At 36.5% G+C, this 25,687-nt stretch overlaps 1 protein-coding gene across 2 annotated transcripts in view; it reads left to right on the forward strand.

Moving 5' to 3' along the window:
• Positions 1 to 24,531, forward strand: part of LOC115968136 (MADS-box protein JOINTLESS-like) — a 48,246-nt gene extending 23,715 nt beyond the window's left edge. Inside the window, exons 2-9 of one of the 2 annotated variants that reach the window (XM_031087409.1) lie at positions 9,172 to 9,211; positions 14,263 to 14,341; positions 17,740 to 17,804; positions 17,896 to 17,995; positions 18,094 to 18,135; positions 23,477 to 23,515; positions 23,601 to 23,728; positions 24,164 to 24,531. In XM_031087409.1, the coding sequence (XP_030943269.1) occupies positions 9,172 to 9,211; positions 14,263 to 14,341; positions 17,740 to 17,804; positions 17,896 to 17,995; positions 18,094 to 18,135; positions 23,477 to 23,515; positions 23,601 to 23,728; positions 24,164 to 24,182 (512 nt within the window). In that variant the 3' untranslated portion in view covers positions 24,183 to 24,531. The remainder of the gene's footprint in view (positions 1 to 9,171; positions 9,212 to 14,262; positions 14,342 to 17,739; positions 17,805 to 17,895; positions 17,996 to 18,093; positions 18,136 to 23,476; positions 23,516 to 23,600; positions 23,729 to 24,163) is intronic. The other variant, XM_031087408.1, reaches the window with a different exon arrangement.
• The last annotated feature ends 1,156 nt before the right edge of the window (positions 24,532 to 25,687 follow it).

Consider the following 25,687-nt stretch of genomic DNA (forward strand, 5'->3'; position numbering starts at 1 on the left):
TCACATACAAAGCTCGAGATTTTTGTCTGCAGGAAATTTCCCGAGGGAAGCCAACTTTTCTATATCTCCATTGAGTTGAATACGACGGAGTTGATCCTCATCCGAAAGCCCCAGCAACTCCTCTCTTGCATCTAAACCCATCAGTTCAGTCAACAAATTTTCTTTCCTAAGAGCCAAGTCACCAAACTCCTCCCTATTCCATTTTTTTAAGTTAGCTTTCAAAGCCCTCAGTTTTTGAGCCAAAATAAAACCTGGTGAACCCATAAAATTGTACCCATTCTACCAATGCTGAACTCTATCAGCAAAACCCTCAGCTTTCAACCACATATTTTCAAATTTAAAAGCACTTCGACCATGTCGAATAGCACTAGCTTTCAACAAAAGTAGGCGGTGGTCTGAAATAACACGAGGAAGCAGCCTTTGGGGTACATTCTCAAAATGTTCCTCCAAATCTAGAGAAACCAAAGCCCTGTCAATTCTTGACATAGAGGGAAGACTAGAGTTTCTAAACCAAGTGAAGGAAGCACCCTCTAAAGGTAGATCAACTAAAGAATTACTCTTTATAAAGTCCGAGAAAGCAAACATAGTAGGACTAAACGATCACAGCCAAGCCTGTCACTTGGGTACCTAATGATATTGAAATCACCAACTAAGCACCATGCCATGGGCCATCTGGCACGCACCTGAGACAACTCCTCCCACAAAGCAGCCCGCTGTCCATCATCATTGGGGCCATACACACCTATACAAGCCCAAACAAAGTCATCCACTAATCCTCTCAGTAAGACACTGATAGAAAACTGTCCATCAATAATATCCAATTTTTGAAAAACCCTCATATCCCAAATCAACAAGACCCCACCCGAAGTTTGCACCGCGTCCAAAATAGTCCAATCTATGAAAGGACTATCCCATAAACTACGAACAAAACCAACATCAGTAGAAGATACTTTCGTTTCTTGAAAACAAACAATATCACACATAAAAGAGCTGTTTGGTAGGGAGGGGGGGGGGGGAGAAACCCTATCAGGAAGCTATTTTACACATAAAAGAGCATGCTTACAAGATCGTAAATAATACTTTCAATAAATTCTCTTTTTCTCTTGAAGCATCATTAGGTTCCTCTGCTCCAAACGAACTCACAAATGTGGCTAATTGGTATGATTGGGCATATCAAAAGGTAGCCTCATAAGCTATTCAGGAAGTTAAGAATATAAAGATGCTTATTCAAGCTACAAAAGATATCAAAAGGTAGCCTCATAACCTTGTTTCAATGGTCATTCAAGGTACACAAGTACCAATATAAACAAATACACTGTTTTTGTATTTTTCAATTTTTTTTTCTTGATAGCAATAAACAAACAAACAACCTAATGCAATAAGAAGCTAGATGCAATGCATGTAGGAAAGAAGAAGAAGAAGAAGAGAGTCACTCAAGTGAGATTACACCAATACATTGGTGTAGGAATTTAAAACAATGACCATCCAATGGTTTAGTAAAGAGATCCACCTTTTGGTCATCAGTGGTAATGAATTCAAGTGTTAGGATGCCATTCTCAACCAACTCACGTATGAAGTGACATCTTATCTTTATGTGTTTAGTGCAAGAGTGTTGGAACATGATTTTTAGAGATGTTAATGGCATTGGTATTGTCATAGTAAATGGTGAGATGTTTTTGACAAATACCATAGTTAAGAAGAAATTTTTGCATCCAAAGGAGTTGGATATAACAACTACCAATAGTAATGTACTCGACCTCAACAGTAGAGAGAGATATCAAATTTTGCTTCTTGCTCATCCAAGAGATGAGATTGTTCCCTAGATAGAAACTTCCACTAGATGCACTCTTTCTGTCATCAGCATTACCAACCCAATCGACATCAGAATAACTTGCTAGAACATCATTACTATCCTTATCTACCAAATAACATAATTACTAGTTGATGTAACATATTTTATAGTGCGTTTAACAGCAATAATATGGGATTATTTTGGGTTAGCTTGAAACTTAGCACACACACACCAACACTAAAGCTAAAATCAGGTCTACTAGCAGTTATATAGAGGAGGCTTCCTATCATGCTTCTATATGAAGTGGGATCAAAACTCTTACCCAACAAATCAACATTAAGTTTAACATTAGGACTCATGGGTGTTCTAATAGAGCTAGTAGATTCTAATCCAAACTTTTAAATAAGATTATTGGCATATTAAGACTGAGAGATAAAATTACCTAAATTAGTTTGACGAATCTGAAGTCCAAGAAAGTATGTTAGTTCACCAATCATGCTCATTTCAAATTCTTTCTACATTATGTTGGAAGAGTGTGCAAGATCATCTCCTGTGGAGCCAAATGATGTCATCTACATATACTTGAGCCACAACTAACACTCCATCCTCTTTCCTAATGATCAATGTTCTATTTGCTTGCCCTCTTGAAAACCGTTAGCTATAAGATAGTTTGTGAGCCTATCATACCATGCCTTTGGTGCTTGCTTCAATCCATTTTTTTTTTTATAGGTAATTAGAGAACTGTTATTAATGAGAAAAAAATGAAAAGTACAAGTTGTTCACGATGATGAACAACAAGAAACAGATGTAACAAACAACAAAAGAAAAGAAAGGGAAATCAAAAAGATAATGTAAGCCCCTTAAGCTCCCTGAGACCTCGTGACCCTAGATTAGTGTGTTGCTTAGGCACCCCAATATCAATCACCTTGAGGGTTCACGATAGGGAACCCCACCATGTTGCAAAATTTTTTCATCAACTGGGACACCCAGTTCGAAGGTGGCCTTGACTCCGTCACCTGAGTTCCTTCTATCGAGTCCTGAACCAACACCAATTCTCTGAGATCATTGGGTTCCCACCGAGACAGAGGGTCACACTCCAACACACAAATATCTTTCTCTCCACTTCCACAACTATGGTCAAACACTTCACTAGACTCCCTCGGAAAAAGGTGAAGCCCAAAAATTGACCGAAATTCCCCAACAGAACCCACTATCCTTTGTCGCATCATATCAACATGGTGGTGACTCCCCTGATCTTCAACATGATCTTCTCCTTCCATAAACTCATCTTCAACCCCATTACCCAGGTCTGAGAGAGGAGAAAATCGATTTTGAACCACAATCGCCACCGTTGCCGAGGTACCCACCAGATCACCGGTGGACCTAGAGTCACGATTGCCTAGTCCATGGGTTACCTCGGCATCGGAGATTGAGCCCATAGAGAAACCCGCCTTAATAGAGTTGAGAACCATCGCGTCGGAGCTACTACTAGATGTCAAGGCTTTTTCGGCCACTGGGTATCCTAGAACTCTTGACGGGATGGGTGCGAGAAGCTCTGAAGCTTGATCGAAGCTGCATATCGCCGATATACCTGCTGTCGGAGCCTCAGGCATCACCAATGTCACCGTTGACTCCATCAGTGGCTTTAAGCTCTCTCCCACCAGACTCACACTCTAATTACAAAACCCACACGCCCAAACCAATAGGAAAAGTAACCTCCCCTTGGGCCTTACTTATCGGGTCAGCTAAATGGGCTTTTTCATGCCCAGGTGCAATACTTAACAACATAGGCCCATTGTTAATGGACTTGTGAGGAGTATATGGGTTCATCCACTTAACCACTATTTTTTTCCCATCAGATTTAGACACCCTCAGTGCCAAAGTAGCAGAAGTAACCTCAAACGTAAACTCACGCATGGTTCTGCCATTTTTAGAAGAAACCGAAGCGCCAGAGACACCCTTCAATACGTTATGTCTCAAAATAGCTCTAGAAAATTCAAATTTCCTTAACTTCTGCTGGTTACTGATGTTGACAGATTGCTTCTCGTGTTGTCCACCACCATCTGTTGGACCACCACCAACAGCTTCATCAGAAGTCCTCACTTCCACCCACTCAATGTTTGAACCTGATAGGAATCTATCTAATTCTTTGGAAAACAAGTGCCACCCAGACCGGTTTGAGCTCGTAGGTACCAAAACCCAACCACGACGAGCTCCACCATAATACACAGCTATCTCCACAAACATACTAGCCTTATTCGACCTTCCTCGGAATTCGAATAACTTATTATTTGCTCTATATCATTTGCAGAGGTAATCCTTTCCTGGAACCCAGTCTCGAATATCGGCAAAACATGTGAGAACCCATTCCAATCCTTTACGACCCATCCACACGGAACTTTTAATATTCCGACGACATTTGTGAATAGCATAAGAATTAGCCCGCCCGCTGTCAAATGAGAAAGAAAAGGTTTTGGAATCTATATGGAAAGGACCTTTACTGCCCCCTCTGCCCTGAGGAGAAGGTTTAGGACCTGAGAAATGGGGAGGCACTTTGTTGGGAAGAGGTGTGGGTGATATTTTAGTGGTTGGTCTAGGCCATAACAGTGGTTGTAAAGGCAAGTCTGAAGGTGGTGGGGTGTTCAGAGATGAAGAATGAGGAGGACAAGAGGGATGAAAAGGAAAAAGGCCAAAAGAGGATGGGAATGGGAATGGTGATGGGAAGAATCCAGGGAAAGGATGAAGTGGCTGGTTGAAAGGCAAAGATAGAGAGGGGATCAGAGGAGGGAAAGGTGTTGGCTGTGTGGTAGGAAGGGAGGGGGGCGGGAAGGGAAGGCTCTCTTTTTGATAAGTGATTGAAGACTACATCCTAAAATACAAAAATGTGGAAGAGAGATTCCAAAGTAATTTGTGTCTTGAAGATTAATATAGATGATAGTGCACAAGAATCAAGTCAAGAATGGGAATCTGAAATAAGTATGCAAGCAATTGAAGATGATATTGGAAGTACAAAAGCCAACGATCATACCTGATATGCAACAATTGGCAAAGAAGAGTTATCTCGGAGAAGCCTTATAATATCCAAATGCTTCAATCCATACAAAGCCTTCTTTAGAAAAAGCACATGATTAGGATAGTGTGGGTCCACAAATCCTTTGGGTTGAGAAACATAGATTGTTTCCTTGAGAAACCCATTCAAGAAGGCACCCTTGAGATCTATTTGATACAACTTGAACTTAGTGTCTGTTTGGGATATGATGAAAAACCTAGCTTATTTGAGTTTTTAGCTTCTTTTCGGTACTAATTATGGATCCTATTGTACTATTCAGCTAGTTTTTAACTCTTTTTTCTACACATTCAGCAAAAAATTTTCAATTTTAATTAAATAAGCTGTTCCCAAACGGATCCTTAAGATGATAGGCAAGTGCAAGTAGTGTCCTTATGGATTCAATCCTAGCAACCGGGGCAAATGTTTTATCAAAGTCAACTCCTTCAAGTTGTGTATAACCTTAAGCAACAAGTTTGGCCTTGTTCCTAACAACATTATCTTCTTCATCTGTCTTGTTATGGAAGATCCACTTTGTGTCAATGATGTTGACATCTTCTGGGTGTGGTACAAGTGACCACACATCATTTCTCTCAAACTGGTATAGCTCATCATGCATAGCTTTTACCTAGCTTTCATCTTGTAAAGCTTCCTCAACCTTTGTGTGCTCTATTTGTGATAGGTAGCAAGAGTAAGAGACAAAATTCACAACATATTTGTTATATCTCTTTTTCCTCAAGTTCAACTCATTCATACCACTAACTATTGTATCAGGAATTTTACTCAAGAATGCTCTCTTTCCATAGGAGCCATATATGGTGGAGTCACTCGATTAGGTGTGGCAAATGAGGAAGTGTTGTGAGATGGTTGAGCTACACTCGGTGGAGAGGGTGGAGAGGGATCATCTACCCTTTTATCAGCATCAGATGATTGAATGAGAGAAGACTTGGGCAACTGTTTAAGTTCTTCTTGGGAAATTGGAGTTGAGGTCTCATCAATCACCACATTAACTATCTCCATTACTTTTCTTGTTCTTTTGTTAAAAACCTTGTAAGCCTTACTTGATGAAGAGTAACCAAGAAATATTCCTTCATCACTTCGAGAGTCAAACTTGCCCACATTTTCCCTATCTTTCAAGATGAAGCATGTGCTACCAATGATCCTAAATTACTTCACATTAGGCTTTCTACCTTTCCACAATTCATATAGTATCTTCTTTGTTCCCAGCCTAAAGTAGACTCTATTCACAATATGACATACAGTATTTAAAGCTTCTCCGCACAAATTCTTGGCAACATACTTATTGTGAATAATGGCTCTGGCCATCTCCTAAATAATCCTATTTTTCCTTTCAACTACTCCATTTTGTTGAGAAGTGATTGGAGCAAAAAATTCTTGAGCCATTCCTGTCTCATCACAAAATTGTTCCAATTGAGAGTTCTCAACTCTCTTCCATGATCACTTTGAAGACAATTTATGATTAGTCCTTTCTCATTTTGTAGTCTTCTACACAAGGTTTCTAATTGGGAAGGAGCTTTAGATTTAAACCGAAGTAGAATTGCCCAAGTAAATCTAGTGAAGTCATCAACCACGATCATAATGTACATTTTTCCTCCTAGAGATTTTGTTCTTGTAGGACCCATTAGATCAATGTGTAAGAGTTCAAGGGGTCTTGTAGTAGCAGTGGTTAATGTAGCAGGATGTTATGCTCTTGATTTTTTTTTTTTCAAAGTTGGCAAGGTCCACACACAACGTTATCAACCTTTGTAAGTTTAGGAAGTCCCAAAACTGCTTTTGTCCTTACCACAATGACAAGTTGCTTATACCTTGCATGACCCATTCTTTGATGCCATAAATCTTCATTTGGTATGCTAACACTGTTGCACGCAATTTCAACATCTAGAACAAGGCCATAACAATTATCTAAAGTTCTAACTCCACCGATGATTTGTTTACCTAGTCCATCCAGTACTAGACATTTTCCTTTAGAAAATAGGACCATGAAGTCTTGATCACAGATTTGACTTATGCTAAGCAGATTTACTCTTAATCCTTCAACATATAGAACATTATCTATGTCAAGTAGAATTGGTAGAGAGATGATCCATTTTCCTTTCATCAGAGACTTACTTCCATCTCCAAATGTGATATTGCCACCTCTTCTAGGTTCAGATGTCTTAAAAAAAGATTGATCTCCAGTCATGTGTCTAGAGCATCTACTATCAAGATACCATAGACAAGTATTCATCACTTTGAAGGCTGTATGCATCATGAAGCAAACTGCTTGCTTTTCAGGCTATTCCGAAGGTATAGTCTTCATTTTATAACTTCTCTTATGTAATTTTAAACGAACCCTATTTTTTCTTCTTATTGCTACAGCGAAAAGGCTCTTTTTGAGACTGTCTAGCTTTCTCTGAAGTTGATAGTTTTCTTTAAATAAGCAATCTTTCAATTGTACCGTTTTCAACAACTCAGCCCAATACAAATCTTTTTCAAATCTCAAATTTGTCAAATACAAATTATAATGATATATCCTGAGAAACTGAAGAAATTCAAGGTTAGAACAACCAGTGACTATAGAGAAAATAGGTTTGTTTATGGGAAATGTATCTATGACAACAAGGGTCAACGGATCACACAACAAATATTAAAAACCTAATTAAAGTGTGCCTACTCTGATACCACTTGTTGGGTCATAGATTGACCTAGTTAATTAATTCAATTATCCAAGTTGATTAATTAAGTCTAATTACATGCATGGAGGCATGAACAAATCACCAAATAATCCAAAGTACAACGGAAAATAAATTGACACGGTGATTTGTTAACTAATGGGGAAAACCTCTAATAAGGCAAAAACCCTACTAGGTGATTTTCAGATCACCACTCCTAAGAATTACTAATCAAAATCAAGATATTACAAGTAGAAGGAATCTTACCTCAAACTTGGCCTATCCCAAAGTGCCAACTTATAGTTGAATTTTTATGCCAATCTTTAATTGGTCTTGATTTTGTAGAGACTTCTTTCCTTTGCATGGATCCCAATACGTGACTAATTTCCAGCAACTTGAAGCTTGCTTGTGGATGCAAAGTTCTTCAATACACTTGTAGAGAAGGAAGCACTTGGTCATGCATAAGAACGCAATAGCTTCACAATAAGTGTATAGATTCTCTAATTGAGTCTCTATGTATTATGATGACTTTAAAATAGACCTTTTATATCCCCTAGAAGTTTAGTGAATGAAACCCTAGAAGTCCAAGTCATCATGGGCCGAAAAACAGATCTGAAAATTCTAGTTCTGCAAAACTCAATAGATCGAGAGGAGAGGTATCAAGGTTCTTCATTAATTCTTGATAGAAGCCTTGTGTCGAGCTTGTGTCAAGGTTCGCTATTTTCAGCTTTTCTCACTTGTTTTGTTGTGCAATGTTCATGTCTTCAATAAAACAACTTGTTGTAACTAAGAGACATACTTCATGATATTCTATAGTCCACTTAGAATTACCCAAATACAAGTAAAATACGTTTTTTCAAAGGATATGTCAACATATGAAAAATATGACCCTAACAAATAGCATTAGATATGCCTAAACATCATACTTGAAAGGATGACCTAATGAAAGTATCACTATTTTTTAATTTCATTTGAATTTTATTTAGGCTCTAATTATTATTTTTAATAGTCTTTTAGGGTTTAATGATAAAATTAAATTATTATATTTTGCTTGAAATCAAATTAAAGTTTTGGTGCCACATAAATTTCAAGTCATCTTATATGAAACCATACAGGGGTGCTCCGTTATTTTAGAAATTGGCATGATATAAGGGTGTTCCATCACGCTCTAATGTGTGCGTTACCTGTCATGTAATGTACAACATTAGGTAGTTAGAAACTTTGGTTTAACTTGTTAGTATTGTTCACTCAAATTTGGGGAAATAGAATAAACTTTAAACTCCATTTTAGAATTTCCATTGCTTAATACCCATAAAGAAGGGAAAAAAAAAACTCATTTGGGAAATAGCAAGCAATGTGTGAAGAGATCAATAGATTTTGATTTTAGGGGAAAAGGAAGGGAATATAAAAAATTATATGTTATAGAAAATTATAAAATTTGGTTCACAATCTTAAAGTTTTCCCTTCATTCATTAAATCTTGTGAAAAATTTGGATATTTGTTTGATTGTTTACTCAAAAAATAGTTTTGGGTATTGATTGTTCATACAGAGAAATTTTATCAATGATGCAATTTATTTGGTAAACAATGAGCAGGAAGGACTTTGTTTATCCTGTGTTGTTAGGTTTTTTCGGATAAGTTATCTACAAAAAATTTCTTAGGTAGAAGGTTTGCTGCAAAGAGATACAAGAAAAGCCACAGGTCAGGTTTCAATTCAAAATATTACTTTCTTTTAATTTCATACATGACCTAGGACTTAAACAGGATTTACTTGGAACAACTCGCCATGCGTAAGAAATAACTTACATTTCAAGACAAAATATACAAAGTAAAGGTATGACCAAATATTTAAAAAACAGCTAACAAGACCTATTCACTAGACTTTACATAGTTTGTACATATTTTTGCTAAAACATTGAAGTACTTTGAAAGGACTATCAACTCTAGGCAAAAGTTAGCAAGATATCCAACTAGAAAGAATTCTTCTAAAGATTAATCCACACCAAATCACCTTCCTTTCTTCTAAAGATGATACCACACCAAATCACCTTCCTTACAAGTAGCTGGTTTTCTATGTTTGTTGGCTTACTATTTTGGTACTTTTAAATTTGTTTGAGAAATCAGTCTTGAACATTTTCATGCAACTTCTTTATATATTTTTCTCTGTCCTCAATGTCTCCACTAAAATTATGAGCAGCAATTTTAAATACTTAACTCTTTCCTCATTATCTCCACTAAAATGATTAGTAATAAGCAGTAATTCCATGTCAAAAGCATTAATAGGATTTTTGTTTTGAAGGGTAATATGATTTTGACTATACACAACTTTAAATGGACTATAATTGGTAGTTTGGTTAGCAAACCGATTGTATGCAAATTATACTTGAGTTAGAAGGATAACTCTAAGAAAATCACTTAAACTTTAATTAGCAACCTATGCTTGTCCGATTTGAGGATGACAAGTTGAACTATGTTGAAGGTTAGTTGCAAACATCAACTAAAGGCTGTGCCCAAAATGGATTTTGAACTTCAGTATTTTGATCTAATGTCATAGTCTTTAAAATACAATGAAGTTTTGCTATCTCTCAAAGGTAAAAATCTGTCACATGATAAGCATCTAGACTCTTGCTATAATCCTTTTTGTCTTTGGAAAACTCACAACAAAACTCACAGAGACATCTTCCCAGAGTGCCTTAGGAATTGGAAATGATATGTACATCCCAGTATTTTGGCAATTGCTCTTGGCAACGTGACAAGTTTGAAAATTTTAGGAAAGAGAAAATAGGAGCTTTAGTCACCTTCTTTTCAATGAGTTCCAACTCTTTTCAATTTCAAATGTCCATGCCTGAACCTTTGTTTAATCCCCAATAAAATGATGCCATTTTTCTGTGTCACCTTTTATATTTTTTATGTTATTGCGAGCTTGTCAAGAATAGCCTTTTCCTCCTTGGTTGGATAGTGTGGTTAAATGTCTCTCTCCCTCAAGGTTAAACCCTTCATAAGCTAACCATGCCAAACCCTTCCTCAAAGAATGCAATTTGAGACTTCTAAAAGAAAGTTCTAAGATATGGATGAAACATGTATTTATAAGGAGAGTAAATTAACCAAATTCTTGGAAATGAGGCTGCACAAGCAGTGGATTAGTCAGGATCTCATAGAAAATATATTATCACGAGCTTGGTATGCCTGCTTGAAATCTCAATGGGGGTACCGTATCTGTGTATGTTCAAAACATGACCTAATTAAGTAGGACATCGTAGGGAAAGATATAGAGTACTCTAGTTTACCCTTTTGAGATACTGTACCTTAAATGAACTGAAATTACCAGTCAAAGCGATACAAAACTACAAACTAGCAAATTGGAGATAATACCCCAAGTACACATCATATTTTGTCAAGAACATAAAAGGTGACACAGAATTCTACCATTCTAACAAGCATCACAGGTAGGAAAATGGTAACATCAAGGGAGGACAAAAGTGTTCTCTTTTATTTAAAAAAGAAAAGAAAAGAATTACATGTTCCTAAATAAAAGAAAAGAATTACATGTTCCTAAACATTAGAAACTTTACCATCTAACCAAGGCTAGTCACACAATTCTTAATCAAGGACTACAGACAGACAGGTCAACTACTTCAGTTTCAATTGAAGATAATTCCATGACTCGAGAATTCTTATTGATGATAATAACATGGTCTTTCCCATCATAATTGTGCTCTTTACAGTGTGTTTGTGGGACTTATCAACTTATTTTTTATTGTGGTTGTTAAGCATTGCAATCAACCAAATAAAGCATTTTCAAAAGCAATTTCAATGTAGTTAATGATAAAATTTTCAGCAACATTAATTTAAATAACAATAAGCGCATATCTAGATGTCTAGGATTTTGTAGGGCTTCACAATGAACTGTCATGGAAAACTAATATCACGAGATTTGTGAAGTCTTACTTTGAATTATAGAGAATCTTTTCGATCTTGAATATTTCCAAAACTAAAACAAATAGTATCAACTCTATCATATTTAACCTGCAAGCAGTGATTATTTAACATTTTAATGCAATAGCTAGAACCAAATCCAAAATTCTAAGTCATGTTATTTGATATATGCAAAATTAGAAATTTACTAAATAAGTAAGAAATTAATGTGATGTAGAATACAGTAGAAAAATAAGGATAAAAAAAGAATAAAAGCATAAATAGGACAAACACTAAGCTTTACCACCTAGAATCTGCCTGTAAGCCTTAGGCATTACCACCTAAGGGTGTTTGGCATTGCCACCAAACAAAAAGAAAGCCATCATTCTCAAATCATCAAATTAATCTTGTTCAAATTGTATTGCCTTTCATGACTACAAAAAACACTAGTTTAATAGGGTTTAGGGATTACACTAATATAGAAAATGCTTAATCAAATCCCTTAAAACTCTCAACATTAAAACAAAATTCAAAATTTAAATTAAAAAAAAAATCATTTTGACATTAAAAAAGTAAAATTGTAGATGGTTTTAATGCTCCATGCATCATACTCCCTGGTTAGAGAAAACTCGACCTTGAATTTTGAAGTAGAGAAGGATCAGATCTCTAGCAGGTAGTACTTGCCTTAATATAGGAACCACCTCTAGGAGCACGTAGAATAGCAAAGTTTTGCATTCCATCACATCATGAAACTCTTTGGAAATGAAAAAGTCAATGTTTAAAATCAACACAATCTGATTTTGAACCACCATAGTATCCACTTTCTCCAGTTCATCAAGCTGTTTATCTTCATGCACCATAGAGGGCTGATTATAGCACATTCAGTAAATCTACTATCACATCATTTGCACCTTCAAAATTTTTGCTCTCTTGTTGAACTTTCACCTCATCAAGCATTGACTCACCAAGAAGTTGAATTAGGTCTACTACACATGGTTGAGGATGTACTAATTGGATAGTTGTTGGCACATGCATCTCCTTTGCATAACCAATTTTTGGTGCCACAACTCTCTCATTTGTGAAGCTTTACCCTCAAGCTTGTGGTGTAGTTTTTGAGTGGATGCCATTATTTTGTCTTATCAGGCATTAATCCTTTTTTTTTTTTTTTTTTTTTAAAGAGAAAGACTTAGACTAAAAACACACACAGAGGGGAGTGGGAACCAAGGCTTAATATCACACAACTCACAACATACAAAAGCCGGTAACTCTTGAATGCTGTGCGAAGGCTTTAAACCTGTATAGGGACACACAACTAGGCGATGTGGGATAACCCACTTCTTTTTTCTTTTTTGGATTAGGCATTAATCCTAGTGATTACTTGCTCCCCCAATTTTTATGAAATAGGTGAAACATTTTGATTTTCCATTTTTACACTAGTTAAAAGTGGACTAAGAAGATCCAAGGAAATTTCTTTATTTTCATATATGACCAGAGACATAATTGTTTCCATGGTCGAAACTACAACAGATGAATAGTTGGACCTAATTATTTTTTAGAAAATTTGAAACTTCTCAACAACCAATGCATCACACTCAATGTCCAGCATCACCAAGCATGACCTGACCTTTGCAGCAGTATCAAGAATTGAAACCTCTGTACAACAGCAATTGGACACATGAGAAAAATTTTCAAATGCTGTTAGAATTAGCTAAAATATTTCCTTCATTTGCTCATCATCATATGGGGTATCTGGTGCTATTATCCTTGTAATCTAAATAATGCAAGATGCAACTGAAACCTTCACATCCATTTCAGCATGTCTCAAAAGTTCATTAGTGACCAATGCCTTCATTGAGGGTAAGAGTGCATCTTGCATTGATTTGGATGGTGCTTGATCCACATTTGCTAACAAATTTATAACTTTATCAATAAGAGGGAGGAGGTCATCAATGGAGGAATGAGGGTTAAGGAGGCTTTTCCCATCCTCCTTGATTGATGCTCCTCAAAATCTCTATCAAAGGAAGTCATTTTTAGCTCAAAAGAGACACAAAATACAAAGACTAAAACTTTACTTGCTGCTAAAAGCCAAACAACACTAGATGTGCATGGATTGGCTTCTGGGTTTAATGGGCTAATCTCACGTCTTCTTTTGGAAATTGGGCTAATGGGTGGACGTTTTTTTTAGACTAATTTGGATTGGGTGGAGCGTATTGAATGTCCTGATACCAAGTTGATAACAATTTAATGTGGAATGTAATAGGAAAATAAGGATAAAAGAAGAATAAAAGGATAAACAGGAAAAACCCGAGGCTTCACCTCCTAGAATCTGCATGCAAACCCTAGGCATCACAAACTAAGGGTATTTGGCATCACTACCAAACAAAGTGAAAGTCATCATTCTTAAATCATCGAATTATTCTTATTCAAATTGTATTGCAATTCACCATTACAAGAGCACTAGTTTAATATGGTTTAGGGATAACACCAATCCCAAATTTAAAATTTAAATTTAGAAACAAAATAATTTTTACATTCAAAAATAAAATCTTGGGTAATTTTAATGCTCCCTGCATCATAATGTATCCCTTGAGTCAATCAATATAAATAGTTTGGGGCGTTCATCATATAGATGTTCACCTTTTATAGTTTGACCAAATTAGAAGTTTGTACATTGCTTGTGTCAATCAATATAAATATCATCTGTGGTTCAAATTTCTTTTCCTTAGATATGAGTTAGAAATACATATTAGTAGTTTATAAGTTCATTCGTACTTTCGTTTTATTAAAATGAGAGATAGATTAAAGAATTGAATGTGCTATCCTTTTGTTGTATGAAGCATGCAGCAGGTAATTGAAAGGCACAATCTACATCCAGATAATCTTGGCAAAATGGACCAACTCTCTCTTGAGCTACAGGTATGATGTTTTAAAGTTTTTTAGTTGGTGAATAAGTGACATAGTTGGAAAGTCATAAGTCAAAGATTACCTATACTTTATGTGATGCCCCAATTTAATTGATTGTGTGATGTGTATGGGTGTGTGATGAGTCCCACATCGGATATTTACTGGGTTGAACTGAGCTTTATTAACAACGATAAGGAGCCTCAATTGTAACTAGTCATTTTGAGGTATAGCGCAGATGTGGCTAGCGCAAATGTGGCTAGCATTTTGAGTCATTACATATGGTATCAGAGCCGGTCCGGTAATCCCATGTGGGCTCGGAGACATTACCACACAAAATGAGCCCTAACAAGGACGTTAGGGATTTAAGTGGGGGAGATTGTGATGCCCCAATTTGATTGATTGTGTGATGTGTGTGGGTGTGTGATGAGTGCCACATCGGGTATTTACTGGGTTAAACTGAGCTTTATTAACAACTGCAAGGAGCCTCAATTGTGACTAGTCCTTTTGAGCTATAGCGCAGATGTGACTAGTGCTTTTCCTTGGGTCGTTACACTTTAAGATAATAACTCTTGAATCCATAAAAAGTCCCTTTAAATCACAAGGAGGAATTTGAAGTTCACCAGAATGAATGGAGAAAAAACTTTTTGAAATTTTTATTAATAAAATTCTGAATTACCTTGGAGGCTACCATGCATATAAATAGGAAAATAAATCATAGGGAGGCTAGTAGACCCTAAAACACCCAAATTTGTGTCAAGCAGAAAATGAGGCTAGAAATATGAAAAATCGCCAAAATTATAAAATCAAATCCTACATACCCTAAAAACTTTCCAAAACAAATGGGATGTTATTCTGAATTCTTAATTGAAAGTTTTTAACCCAAAAAAAAAAAAAAACCAACTAGCCATAAATAGAAAAAATGACTAAATGAATGCCTAAATGGATGAATTTTTTTGAAAAGTGGCATAGGTCATGGCCATAACTTAAAATTACCATACAACTACAACAAAGTCTTAGTCCCAAAAATTTTTAGGTTCAATTATGGATTCTTAATAGTTTAGTCAACCACATGTATTTTCCCTTCATTCTATTCTGTCCGAATCCATAGTTTTTGTTACTTCCTTACTTAATAAGTATACTTCTATTAATGTGTTTTTTTTTTTTTTTTGTCTTCCTCTACCTTTTCTTCATTACCTTAACTTGAATCAACTTGTTCTTTCTTACAGGTGCATTAATTGCTCTCCTCTAAATATGATCACCCCTAACTTTAAGCAAATATCCTTATTTTTAATTTTATCTTTACGTGTATTTTCTTCTATACATATTAAAATTCTATCATAATCATAATGAAACGTGACATGATTACTTCTTAATCTGATATCTCATGAAATTTTCATGAAAATTTTGAAACTTACATTTTATTGAAAATTGTACCACCATAAGAAAAGCTAAGTATATTTTTTTGGAACACTTAGAGCATTAGCATCTAGGGATGCATACAAGTCTCTATTTTACATCCTCAAACACCACTTTATCTGTTTTACCAATCCATTTAACAACTCACCCAACATCTCAGTTCTTATTTTTACATACAACCCAATAAAATAATATAAACTACAAAACAAATACTATAAAAAACTATTGATTTGTCTCCCATCTCTTCATCTTTGTCTCTCTCTTCAACAACCAAACTCATTGAAACACTAGCACCACTGAACCAACCACCAAGAAACACCAAACCAACCAAACAACAACAACAACAAAACACCATCACCTCTGAAACACTATTGAAACACCAAACCAAACCCCCAAAGCCACCATTGGAACACCAAACTAAAATCGTAACCCAGCCAAATCCGAACCCACATAACAAATCACAACCAAAATACCCATCACTTGCAACCAATCTCAAATACCCACTGCCACCACAGCCTTACTTGCAACCAATTCAACCTAAGCCTCAACCGATTCCAGCCTTATCCACCGAAGCCTTAGCCATTGAAACCTCTAATCAACCACCCAAGCCCCAATCTGATCTCCCCAGCTCCACGGCTCCACCACTCTTCACATCGACCACCACCGGAATTGAAACCTAAATGATCGAAGAGGGAGAGACAAAATTGAAACCCAGACCAAATCTCCAACATGACCTATACCCAAGAACAAAATGCATACCCAAGAACAAACGACCGAAACAAAACATGATCCATACCCAGGAACAAAACCCACGGCTCAAACCCGATCTCCACCGGTACCGTGACCCATACTCAAGAACAAAACGCATACCCAAGAACAAATGACCAGAACTGAAACTCAAACACGATTCAACCCAACCAAAAATAGCTGAGAAAGAGATAGAGGAGAGGGGAAAAAAATCAAATATAGAGAAAAAAGGGAGAGACAGAGAAAGAGATAGATAGATAGAGGAGTGGGGATAGACAAAAAAGCGGGAGAGTCAGAGGAGAGAAGAGAGGGAGAGAGAGAATAAAATATTATATTTTTAAGTTTACTACTGTGAACAGTGGGTTGTATATGTAGAAACTTACTGTTCACAGATGGTATAATTTTTTACATATACCAACCTGGATGGAGCATGTTTTTAGTGGTTTTGGTTGTAAAATAGCAATTGGGGGGTGTTTACACCCCAAATGCTAGTGCTTTTAGAGGACTACTTGTAGCACTCTCAGAATGATGACCCTAACATTTCGGCCAACCCTAAAAATTACTTATAGAAGGCAGGATTGGAACTGCTTACATGTTGATAATATAAATGGCGCTCACATCTTATAACACAAATCTTCATGAATGGCAGTCCTTTATGTTAGCTTGAGAAAAGTACCTACCCTACACCATGTTGAGAAAGGAAATTGAAGAGAAGACACATGAACTGGGGTATTATAACTACTTTGCTATCAACTTGTTACAGTAAAGACATGCACATAGCCACATACCATAAATACCAAAAATGATTAAATAATTTCCTAAACAAAGGAATTTACCGTAAAAGTAGTGTAGATTTGGTCATAACTTAAAATTACCATAAATAGCAAAAATGATTTAAACCTCTCAAGTTTCTTCCAATGTTTTCATCTTAACGTTAATGCAGGTGATTTTATCATTGTCATAAGGAAACATGACTCTGAATCTTTCTCATGAAATTTTCATGAATACTTTGAAAATTACATTTGATTGAAAATCCTACCACCATAAGAAATGCTATGTTTTTTGGAACTACTTAGAAGACTACTTGTAGCACTCCCAGAATGATGACCCTAAAATTTAGGTCTACCCTAAAAATTTCTTATTTAAGGCACGAAATGCTTACAAATTTTAGAACCATTGTTATATTAAAAGTGCTCTGTACAAATCACATTACAAAAATCTTCATGAACGGAAATTAATTATGTTAGCTTGAGAACGGTGCCTCCTACGCCATGTTGAGCAAGGAAATTGAGGACAAGACACATGAACTGAGGTATTATAATTAGGTCACTATCATCTTGTTACTTTAAAGACATGTATATACCACAAGAAAATTAATGTTGAGAAATGTTTACACCTAACAGGAAGATGAAGGGAGAAGAGCTTCATGGAATGGATATAGAAGAATTACAAAAACTAGAGAAAGTGCTTGAAGTAGGCCTGAGCCGTGTTACAGAAACAAAGGCACATCTCTCTTTTTTATCTCTGTTTGCCAGCATTATAATGGAGTGTTGAAATTTATGTACTCTCTCTAAATATAAAAAAACTCTTTTGTCTTTCAGGATGAAAGATTTCTGGAAGAGATCACTGCACTTCAGCAAAAGGTCATGTTCCAAACTTTAAATCCTTGCAAGACATTTCATACAATTGTTATAATGTTTGCAAGACAGTTCCAGAACAGATTAGTGCCCTTAAGCAAAAGGTCATATGGTTTCAATGAAAAGCATCTGCGTACTTTAGTGATGATCCGCTCCATAATGATATCATGGTAAAATATTGAAATATTAGGTGGCAAGAAGAAACTAAGAGAATTTGAAAGAACACAAGGAATTAAGGTGGTTTTGTCTTAGAGGTCTACGTTAACAGCAGAAAGTCTTAAACAAATCTTTATTATTGAATTATGTGAATAATAGTGTAATTATTTAAGGGAATATGTAGTAGACTAACTTTGTGTTAACCCTAGGATTACAGTAATATAGTTAGGACTGTACAATTAGGACTACTATAATGTAATAAGCTTAAACTCTAAATCCATATCTTTAGCAAATGTCAGAAAATAACTGTAAAACTTTGTCATAATGTTAATGCAAGTTGGTGCAAATTAATAAAAATCGTGGTCTTTTTGTGCACTAGCTAGCTCAATGGGTAGAGAAAGGAGTTCACATGGCTAACAAGAAGTAACAAGTAACAATCACCATTGAACCTTTTGTTGAAACCATTCTCAGTGCTCGACAGCTCTGAGGCCTCTGTGACTGAGTCTTTGAGTTCCGATGATTCCGTGGATGAGTCCCTGTGCTCCGATGGTGATGTGGCCTTGCAACATGACATTCAACGGATCATCCACGAGCACATAGATAACGTCATCAAAAAATGGGGAAATTCAGAGCAATGGGTTCTTGAATTACGAGATGGGAAGAGGGTGGCTGTCCCGATCCGATTTTCTTTGCCACCGGGAGAGGTCGTTGCCGGAGTGGACGACTCGAACCAGTTGTCGACGGCACCGGGGGTGTCATCGGAATGTAAGGAGCTAAATTCAGAATTGGAAAAAGGGGCTGATGTTACCTTGGAGGATTGGGTTTCAGATTTTTGTTCCGATGATGCTTCCCAGTTTACTGATTCTTCGCCTCCTCTAAATGTCGAACCACTGGCTTTCTCTTTGCCTATGGGTGTCATGGATATTTCTGAAGGGTCAGCATCTCTGGATGAGGAGAAATTGCTGGGTAAGGACAATTACTCAGATTGGTTTCAGGAAAAATTCAGTGGTTTTGATGATTTTCTTGGGACATCCCTCAAAGGTTTGGAAGAGCCAGCAACCAAATTCCTGTTGGTTGTAGAAGCTGAGTTACAGCAGAGAGCCATTAAGGAACAAACTGATAAAGCTGTGAAGAGCTCAGGGAGGAAAGGAATTAGGGAATTGAGGGGTTTATTTAGCTCTGTCAATTATGGTTCAGCTTCTTCAAGGCGTATTGGTAATGGTAAGAACAAGGCTCTAATCACTTTCCAATGAATTTGAAGATCATATCTTGGAATGTTAGAGGTTTGAATGAGAAGGAAAAACGGCTCAAGGTTTGTAATTTTTTACGTTCTTGGAGGGCTGATATCATTTGTTTGCAAGAGACAAAGTTGGAATGGGTTACAAGAGGAATTGTTAGAAGCATATGGAGTTGTCCTTACATAGATTGGTTATATTTGGGTTCTGAGGGTGCTTCTGGTGGAATTCTTCTCATGTGGGACAGAAGGGTGGTTGAAAAGATAGAGGAAGCAGTGGGGTTTTTTTCAATTTCGTGTAGGTTCAAAAATGTCAGTGACCAATTTGAGTGGGCTTTCACAGGTATATATGGTCCAAATTTGAACAAGAATCGTCAATTTATGTGGGAGGAACTAGCAGGCTTGAACAGTTGGTGGAATTTGCCATGGTGTTTGGGAGGAGACTTTAATGTCATCCGCTTTCCTTCGGAGAGGTTAGGGGCAGGAAGATTTACTCGCTACATGTATGATTTTTCGGATTTTATATCTCTTCATGGGCTTATGGACAATCCTCTGGAGGAAGGCTTTTACACATGGTCTAACTCCACATCAGCTTCTAGAATAGATCGGTTTCTCCTCTCTCCGGTTTTGGCTGATTACCTCTCTCATTTTTCCCAAAAAAGGCTTCCTAGAGTGTTATCCGATCACTTCCCTATTCTTTTGGAGAGTGGGAGTCACCGCAGAGGGCGTATTCCTTTTCGTTTTGAAAATATGTGGTTGAAGGCGGAGGGATTTCTAGAGAAGGTGAAGTCTTGGTGGGAAAATTACCATTTTCAAGGGACTCCTAGTTTCATTCTAGCCAAGAAGTTGAGTGCTCTAAAAACGGACCTAAAGAAGTGGAACGAAACAGATTTTGGCAATATCTCAGTCAAGAAACAGCAATTATGGAGCAATTTGAATGCTCTAGATGTAAAAGAGGACAATCAACCTCTAACTGAGGAGGAGAAATTGGAAAAAGCATCCTTACGCGCCAATCTTGAGAAGGCAGCCTTGTTAGAGGAGATTAGTTGGAGGCAAAAGTCCAAAGTGTTGTTTTTAAAGGAGGGTGACTCCAATACGAGGTTTTTTCATAGGATGGCTAATTCTAATAGAAGCAATAATTGTATTGATAACCTTATGATTGAAGGGGCTTTGTCTTCCAACCAGGATAGGATTTCTGACCATATTGTTCAATTCTATATGAACCTATACTCTGAGCAGCAAGAGCAGCACCCTTTCCAGGATGTATTAGACTTTCCAAGGATTTCAGGGGATAATGTGGATTGGTTAGAAAGACCTTTTGAGGAATCTGAGATTTTTGAAGTCATTAAGGAGTTTAATGGGGACAAATCTCCTGGGCCTGACGGTTTTTCGATGGCTTTCTTTCAAGCTTGCTGGGGGATTCTCAAATCCGACCTCATGGCTGTGTTTCACCATTTCCATGTTACAGGTCAGTTTGAAAAAAGCTTGAATGCAACTTTCATTGCTCTCATTCCAAAAAAAGCTTCAGCAGTGGAGGTAAAGGACTTCCGGCCTATCAGCCTTGTTGGGGGGGTTTATAAAATTCTTGCTAAAGTTTTGGCTACTTGTCTTCGCATGGTTTTAGGAGAGATCATCTCAGCTCCCCAGAACACCTTTATTCTAAATAGGCAGATTCTTGATTCCATTCTTATTGCTAACGAATGTCTTGATAGTAGATTGAAGTCTGGTCAGCTAGGGTTGCTATGTAAATTGGATATTGAAAAAGCCTTTGATCACGTGAACTGGGGATTTCTTTCTAACTTGCTTGAGCGTTGTGGTTTTTCTAATAAGTGGAGGCAATGGATTTCTTTTTGTTTATCTACCGTTCGTTTTTCTATCCTCATTAATGGTACTCCCCATGGGTTTTTTGGAAGTTCTAGGGGGCTGCGGCAAGGTGATCCTTTGTCCCCCTTGTCATTTGTGTTGGTTATGGAAGCCATCGGTAGAATGCTGAATAAGGCTGTTCATGAAGGTCGTTTGTCAGGTTTTATTGTAGGTGCTTCTTTTGGAAGATCTTTGATGGTTTCCCATCTCCTTTTCGCTGATGATACTCTGATTTTTTGTGATGCTAATATTGATCAAATTCTGATTCTCCGTATGGTGCTCATTTGGTTTGAGGCTGTGTCTGGTCTGAAGGTAAATTTGGATAAGTCTGAACTAGTGGCTGTGGGAGAAGTTCATAACATGGATCTTTTGGTGGCTGTCTTAGGCTGCAAGCAAGGGTCTCTCCCAATGAAATATTTGGGTCTTCCTTTGGGGGCAAAATTTAAGGACAAGTCTATTTGGAATCCTATTCTAGAGAAGATGGAAAGAAAATTAGCAAGTTGGAAAAAATCATACTTATCCAAGGGAGGTAGAGTCACTTTAATTAAAAGTACTCTCTCTAATCTCCCTACTTATTTTCTTTCTTTATTCCCTATTCCCGCTTCTGTGGCTAACCGAATTGCTAGACTTCAGCGGGACTTTTTATGGGGTGGCCTAGGAGATGAGCCCAAATTTCATTTGGTTAATTGGTCTTCAGTGTGTACTCCGCTTTCTTCAGGTGGGTTGGGGATTAGGAACCTGAGAACCTTCAATGTAGCTTTATTAGGGAAGTGGTTATGGAGATTTGGGCAAGAGAGGGATGCTCTATGGCGTCAAGTGATAGAGGTGAAGTATGGTTGTGATTGGGGTGGTTGGTGTTCTAGCTCTTTCTCTGGTCCTTATGGAGTTAGTTTGTGGAAAAATATTAGAAGGGGGTGGCATTCTTTATCTCGGTTTATTATGTGTGAAATTGGAGATGGATCAAAAGTGCAGTTTTGGCTAGATCGTTGGTGTGGATCTTCTCCTCTCGCAGACCACTATCCTGATTTATATAGGATTTGTTGTAACAAAGAGGCAAGTGTGGCGGATCTAATGAGGTTCACCAATGGAGTCCTCCATTGGGATTTTCAGTTTTGTAGGGAAGTGCATAATCGTGAATTGGAAGCTTTCAGAAGCTTCATCAATTCCATTTATTGCACTCCTGTAAGGGGGAACGGGGAAGATAAGAGATGTTGGCTGCCTTGTAAGAGTAAGGGGTTCATGGTCAGTGCTTATTACCATCTTCTAGTTGGCCATAGTGAGCAGTTTTTCCCTTGGAAAAGCATTTGGAAGCAAAAGATTCCCTCTAGAGTGGCTTTTTTTTGTATGGACCGCAGCCTTGCGGAAATGCCTGACAATTGATAACTTAAGGAAAAGAAAGGTTTGCATTGTGGATTGGTGTTATATGTGCAAGTGTAATAGTGAAACTATTGACCATCTTTTCCTTCATTGCCCGGTTGCTTCAGAGTTGTGGGATATGGTTTTTGGGTTATTTGGAGTTTGCTGGGTTATGCCATTTTCTGTTGTTGGGCTTTTGGCTTGCTGGCAAGGTCGTTTTGGCCGCCATCGTAATGGAGATATTTGGATGGTTGTTCCTCACTGTTTGATGTGGTGTATTTGGAAGGAAAGAAATAGTAGGTGTTTTGAAGACAAGGAGCGTTCCATGCCCAATCTCAAGCTTCTTTTCTTTAGAACCTTACTTGATTGGTTCTCTGTGTGGAGAAACCATCAGTTTTCTTCTATTTTGGATTTTCTTGATTTTTGTAATGTTCGTTTTTGATTTGTTCTCCCCTGTATACCCCCGGTGTACTTGGGTGTCTTTCTCTTTTTGATATCAATGAATTTTTATTACTTTAAAAAAAAAAAAAAAAAAAATTGTCAACATAAATTCAGAACTGAATGTTGTATTGTTTATCCTATCACCTGTCCTAAATCAATTTTGTCCCCCCAAAAAAACGTATCGATTTCTTACATAAGAAGTTAAGTAAATATGCCACAGTAATTAAATTATATTTTGTATTTAAGGCTAAGAAGTCTTAGTAGTGGCTCTCTGCTCATCTTATTCTTTTAATGCAGGGAGCCCAACTAATGGAAGAAAACCAACGATTAAAACAGGTAATAGGTCTTTTTTTTAAGAAAAAAAATCTTCCTCCTCTGTCCTCTCTTCCTATCTCAATTATAAAAAATGTCTCTTCCACAGATGGAGAATCTGTTTAGCACTCAAACGCATGTACTTGAACAAGGTCAGTCATCTGAGTCAATTACCAATATTTGCAGCTCATTTGATCCTCAAGACAATGAAAGTTCAGACATGTCTCTCAAGTTGGGGTAAGTTTGTGAAATTCTTAAATTTTTATAGTTTTCTGGATGAAGTATGAAATAATATTCAGGATTCAATCAAAGGAAATTTGCATCAAACCTCAATATTTAGGGGCCATATAGCATATAGTTGTAGTTTCAATAGAGGAACTTGACCAAGCAGATAAATTTGTCCTTAGGTTTAGTTATTTCTCTGGATTTAGCATTACAATATGTACTATATTCTAATTTACAGTTCTATATGGGCTTATCTGGTATTGAAGGATAAATTTGTTGGTGAAATTAATGATTGCAACCACAGGTTGATGTCACTTTCAACTCATCAATAAGCAATGTTTCTGTTTGTGTAGCAACTTAACTATCATCATTGACTGCATGCCTAGGAATGCATGCTGCTACTATAGAGAAACTCTTTACCTTAGTGCATCTTTCTATGTCTTGCAGGATACCTTTTCCTAAATGAATTTGAAGTATAGTGAAGATCAAGAAGCATACATGGATTCTCTTTTCTCAAATACAAAAGAAAAAAGGCCATGGCTAAGTATCTACAAATCCTAGCTCAGAGTTGTAATTAATTTTTTGTAAGACCAATTTGTTTCCTCCCGTTGATTCTAAGAGTCTGCATGTGTATATGGTAAATTTTGGATGCTTAATCATTTTTATGGATGAATCAAAGGTCAATTTGTTACAATGGAAAATGAAGTAGAGGGTGTTGGAAAAGGTCGAGTGTAGGTTTGAGACTGATGGCAAGTCATACTATTGATAAATTGATTCACAATTCTGCAATAGGTTTTGTTTATCTTTGCGTGATTGCCAGTATTACATATTTGCTGCAACATTTCTTTATCAAGAATGGTGCTTTTGAGTACACTTGTTTTAAGCCTTAAAGGTCTAAAAATGTTTTCAAGTCAATCTTGCTTGCAATAAGACTTCTATGAGCTTCCTTTGATTTTGCAATCCAGATTCTTGCATCAACTTGAGAAAAGTGATATCATAATTCATAATATTAATTTGCTCCCATTGTTTTCTTTTTTCTTTTTTTCTTTTTTTTTTTTGTTTTTTTTATTTTGAATTTTGAATTTTTCTAGGTTGGATTGTTCTATTTCCTAGTCTTCCTTGGCAACTCAAGATTAGCACTTCCCAGGTTTCATCCATATTTAACTAGATCTTGTCTTGGCTCTCTCTCTCTCTCTCTCTCTCTCTCTATATATATATATATATATATATAAATATAATAAAGCAAGATATTAAATTATATGTTTTTTGTTGTTGTCAAAATTGCATCATATGAATATAAATTTGGTATTCACCGCTCACCATGAAGCAAAATCATCAAAAAACTTTTAAAATCTTAGGGCTAGTTAAGATGAATATATCAGATGTCATTCCTTTCTTTTCTTTTCTTTTTAGGTTTTTTTTATTTTTTTTATCGTTTTGTTTTTTATTTTTTTTGCAAATTTTATCGTTTTGTTTTGGGGGTGCTAGAACTCTTCTAGTAATTGATTATTTCCTAGATGTGTGTATGACTCTTCATGCGAGCAACTGATTAATCAATTGTAAATGATTCTTTTTAGTCCCTTTTTCTCACTTTACTAAAAATAGCAACCAATAGCATACTCAATAATTTTCATGTGTTTCTACTTTCTTTTTCACATGTTTCTACTTTTTGGAGAAGTGATATTTATTTTTAGTGTTTTAATGCTGGTAAGTTTACAACTGTAAATCTCACCAAACATATTTATTTTTTGGTATAACAAGAAAACATGAACATATTTAACATCAAATTAGTCTTCTTTTTTTTTTTTTTTTTTTTTTTTTGATAATCTTAACATCAAATTAGTTGAGTGGGACCTCTTAAAACTAAAGGTCAACAAATTTTCTACTTCTTTTTCACGTGTTTCTACTTTTTGGAGAAGTGATATTTATTTTTAGTGTTTTAATGCTAGTAAGTTTACAATTGTAAATCTC

Source organism: Quercus lobata, chromosome 11 (genome assembly GCF_001633185.2).
Source record: "Quercus lobata isolate SW786 chromosome 11, ValleyOak3.0 Primary Assembly, whole genome shotgun sequence".
NCBI lineage: Eukaryota > Viridiplantae > Streptophyta > Magnoliopsida > Fagales > Fagaceae > Quercus > Quercus lobata.